Raw genomic sequence first — 4,290 nt, 5'->3', positions numbered from 1 at the left:
CGATTACAGTACTTGCGTCCTGGTTCCGTGTTTCTGACAGACAACATACATCAATACAGAGGGAATCCAGCGTACGCGCGAGAGCCACCTGTTGACCTGCTTGCTTAGTGTGCGAAACATTGAAGGTGACTAAGTAGACAGGCTTTCGGGGTTTGAAAACAGACTACGAAGTATTTAAGGACGTGCAGAAGCTGCAGCTGAGTGTGATACAGGGCGAGCAAAACGGTCAGTCCTAGAGCTGGGACCTGCGGATAAAGTATTCAAATTTGGGCGGGGGAGGGTGGAAGACGGAAAACGTGAAAGTGTAAGAAGGGAGGCGTCAGCAGTAGCATGTTTTCGCTTACCCGCCCTGCTGTATGCAGCAAGTAAGGCGACCCGGCTGATGGCACCACGCGACAGCCGATGTGGCATGAGAATATTGTTAGTTGTGTAGGTCATGGTTGTACGAGGGCTGGGATACTGCCAGGGCGCCCACACCTAGACAAGAGGACGATTAGGGTCCTCAACCAAAGCCTTTGGCTCAAAAGCCTAACCACAAGGCAGCGGCGTTTGGCGTTTGCCTTTTCTACGGAACAAGCATACATACATGTTCCAACCCCCAACCTGGATTCGGTGCACAGTACAAAACAAATTATACATTGAGGGAAGACCCGCCTGCTCAAAGAAAGATTGTTGATTTAACAAAACCTCTTCCGGAACCAGGAGAAGGGATCAAACGGCTAATCGTACAAACTGATGGACAACACAAGCCATTTTTCATGATCCAGTAATGTACTCAAAATACTGAAACTGAATTCACTTGATACTCCTATCTGTGTTTAAATCCATGTAAAACCCAACAAAAGCTGGACAGTTGTCATTCCTACGTCAAATTTGGGTTTCATTTTGAAACAAGCCTTCAGTGAAGCAATAGGTCGAAGTTACAAACAGTTCCATGAAGGTGGTTCTTAGAGAGAGGGAATGATGTGCCAGCATTAAAAAAAGACTGAAGGTACACCTCAGTTCGGTGTGAAATCTAACGTCAACTGACAATGATAATTGAGCTGACCCGATTCGGTGACGGTAGGTTAGATACGGATGACCACCTTGTTCGGCGTTCGCTGCTGCGTTAAGCTCATCATTGGCCCTGGAGTTATTAGTTTATCTGGCCAATCGAGCAACAGAAAACACTGCCCCAGTTTGGACAATCTGAATGACGAGAATAACCCGCAAGAGTGGATTCTTTTTAAACAACGACCTTCTTACCAAAAGGAATTCAATGGTTAACAGCGTAGGATCAGAGCAATTCGCTCTCTGATGCGAGGACCCCTCACAAACGAGGAACTACTGTAACTAAACAATTTACTGCAATTTATTTAGCTAAAGGTATCCACTATTGGTGTTGTTCTAGTGAACAAGAAGTCGAGGCGCAGTACTTCCCCACCTGATGATCTGGTGATGTGGTGTTGTGGACTGTCAGTGTTAGGCTATTTTTTCTCCCGCACTATGACCGAATTCGACTGACGTTGCCAAAGTGACGATATATAAGGAGTCACTGAACCAGAAGAAGCTTCAGGAAAGTACACAGCCCACTCGAGACACTTCTTGCGATACAAAAATTTTTCCGTCGCAATCTGGTTTCCCTTACGGAGCGAAAACTCTGATGACTATGATACAGAAACAGACTGTCAGGCAGTTTGGTCGAAGAGAAAAAAAATGAATCGAAAATTTGATGAAAGCGAACACATGTAAGGGAACGTTCGTCAGCCAGGTGTAGTTGACACGGGAGAAGGTTCCCGGAAGCAACCTCCTCCCCAAGAGGAAACAACTCGCCAAAGAGCTGCTTCGATGTGCCTCGACATTTTTTTGTGGGAGGTAAAACCTTATTCCATAACTTGCGTCTTCTGCAGTTACTTATATAGAAACTGTGCAAGCCACCACTGAATCGGTGATATCGTACTATCTTGATGCCACCTTTTGGTTAGGTGATGACTGGTGTCAACGTGCGTCCATATGACAAAACTTGGAATTAAGGAGCCCAATCGCTGGTCCTGGAAAGTAGTTTGTAGATAAGGTGGATTGGTCGGACCCCTAAATACTGACAAGACTATTTTTAGTACATCACTGTACACAACAAGAGTAGTAGCAGTCCGGATAAATTCCTGGAAAACTGGATGACGGGTTGGATGTATGCCGTCAGCATAGAGGTCAGGCGAAAACACGTTTCGACACGTGGGAGAGACATAAAAAACCTCACACACAATCCGCAGAGTTCATCGGTAGAAACTTCTTAGAAATCAGTAACATTCACGATGTTGATGAACTCACACGTGTGCTCAATACGGAGTATGATGTTTTAGAGGCACCCCTCAAAGCAACAAATCTGTGCATCAAACAGAACAACCATTGTTCACCTGCAATATATTGGTACAGGCCTACAGTCTGTTAGCAATTCAAAAGCCAGTCCTGTTCTCAAAACTATGTGACAGTACACTTTGCGCAGAAGCATCAATTTGTCTGTATTAACGGCCACGGTCGCGCATATGCCTTTAAGCCAGGAGGATTTATTTGATTACTAGTGCGCAGGTCAAATGATTCTCGCATTGTGCACATAAAATCAGCTCTGGTTGGTAAGCAGGATAATTTTGACAGCTGAATTAACAAGCTAAACATGTCTATCCGTGTTCATCCCAATTTCTTACAATATTCCGAACCATTAAGGCACGATGCTGGGACATAGCGGCGGGGTACAATACATTCACATACGGAGTGATGTTGGTCAGTAGACCCAGTAAAACCACTCACCAAATGACCATACATCAGCCTTCCAGTTATACGGGCTTTCCTTAAGAGCCTCGCAGGCAATAACTTCCGGAGCCATCCAATAGGGCGAGCCAATAAAAGTATCACGTTTTTGTTTCTCATTGGCCAGAAATGCAGAAACGCCAAAGTCCGCTTGATAGGAGGGGAGGGAAAAGAAAACCACGCCCGATAAGACAGCCTTATTCTTGGTGGATGGAAAAGATGAAGGAGACTAACTCGCAAAGACAAAGCTCGGACCATTTAAACTCCATGTCTAGGTGCACAAAACACCGATCGTGTAACTGACGTTCGATGTATCCACTGATATGCGGCATCACTATTTTCCCTAGGTCATGCAAGACCAGGAAGAGCTGGAATATATACTAACGTTTTAGATCGTCCAATCCACCAGCCAAACAGACGCAGCAGTCTCTTGGGAGATATTGGTGTATAGAATGATGTTGTGTATCTGGGTGCAATGATAAAATAAATACAATCGTTCAGCTGTAACACCCTTTCGGTGAATAACTGCCATGCCACCCAAAGGAAGCTGGGATATTGCCAGGTTGCCCAAGCCTAGACAGGGGAAGTCGAGAGACAGAGGTCGGGTTCGAACCAGGGCCTTCCGTCCATTAAATTCGCGCTCTAACTGCTGAGCGGTCTCGCCTTTTGGTGTATTGGCTTAACTGCTATAACTGACTGAACAATCACACAGCGATAGCTTTATTGCAAAGATTTGAATCCCATGCGCTTTTCATACCGTATCCGGAGACAGCAGGTGAGGACGTGCTGAAAAGAATCCCGTTCATTTTGCTAAAGAGCTTGTCTATCCCTTGGAAGCTGATGCAGCGGTAAAAGACCATTTTATCTAGGCATTTAGTCTCTACAAGCGAGCAAACCAGAACGATAAGGAGACATGAACGACAGCACTAAGTGGTGAATAGAGGCTGATGAGAACCATGGTTCAAAAGTGGAAAAGGCACCAACTTCAAACCCATGGGTGTGGTTTATTCATTGAAAATATGATCAGTATCATGTGGAATTAGGTAAGTGCTGATAGTTTGCAACCGTACAATAATGAAAATCCCTTAATGGTAGATATAAACTGGAAGAAAGGGTGAGAACTAGAACCAACCCAATACTAATAATTGGCACAAGACTCCGCCCGAATAGTGACAACTCGGTAGACCTGATCGAAATAGTCCCTTCAATGGGGGTTCTTATTCGGACAGTGGTTCTTGAATCAGCTAGTTTTTAAGGATTTGCATTCCAAGGTGCTTCCTACTGAGTCAAGCCCACCTGAGATATGATGCTGTTATCATAGCTGAGGTCTCCCAGGACGTAGTTGAGGCCGTTGATATATGCGCTTGCCAGCAGGCTGTCACTGGGGAGCACTGCCCGAACTGCGTTTCTGAACTTGAGCAACCCGCCTTTACTGGTGTCAGTGCTGTGTTGCCAAGTACATGGATGATTTATATGGGTATCAATCAACTGTGGATGCAGGTGATC

The 4,290-nt window shown here is 45.2% G+C and overlaps 1 protein-coding gene across 1 annotated transcript in view; it reads right to left on the bottom strand.

Moving 5' to 3' along the window:
* Positions 1-4,290, bottom strand: part of T265_02360 (hypothetical protein) — a gene marked incomplete at both ends in the record, with an annotated part of 37,365 nt that overhangs the window by 27,558 nt on the left and 5,517 nt on the right. Inside the window, one exon of the mRNA XM_009166574.1 lies at positions 2,785-2,934. Within this exon, the coding sequence (XP_009164838.1) occupies positions 2,785-2,934 (150 nt within the window). The remainder of the gene's footprint in view (positions 1-2,784; positions 2,935-4,290) is intronic.

Source organism: Opisthorchis viverrini (assembly GCF_000715545.1).
Source record: "Opisthorchis viverrini unplaced genomic scaffold opera_v5_28, whole genome shotgun sequence".
Lineage (NCBI taxonomy): Eukaryota > Metazoa > Platyhelminthes > Trematoda > Opisthorchiida > Opisthorchiidae > Opisthorchis > Opisthorchis viverrini.
This window is presented reverse-complemented; position numbering and strand designations above follow the sequence as displayed.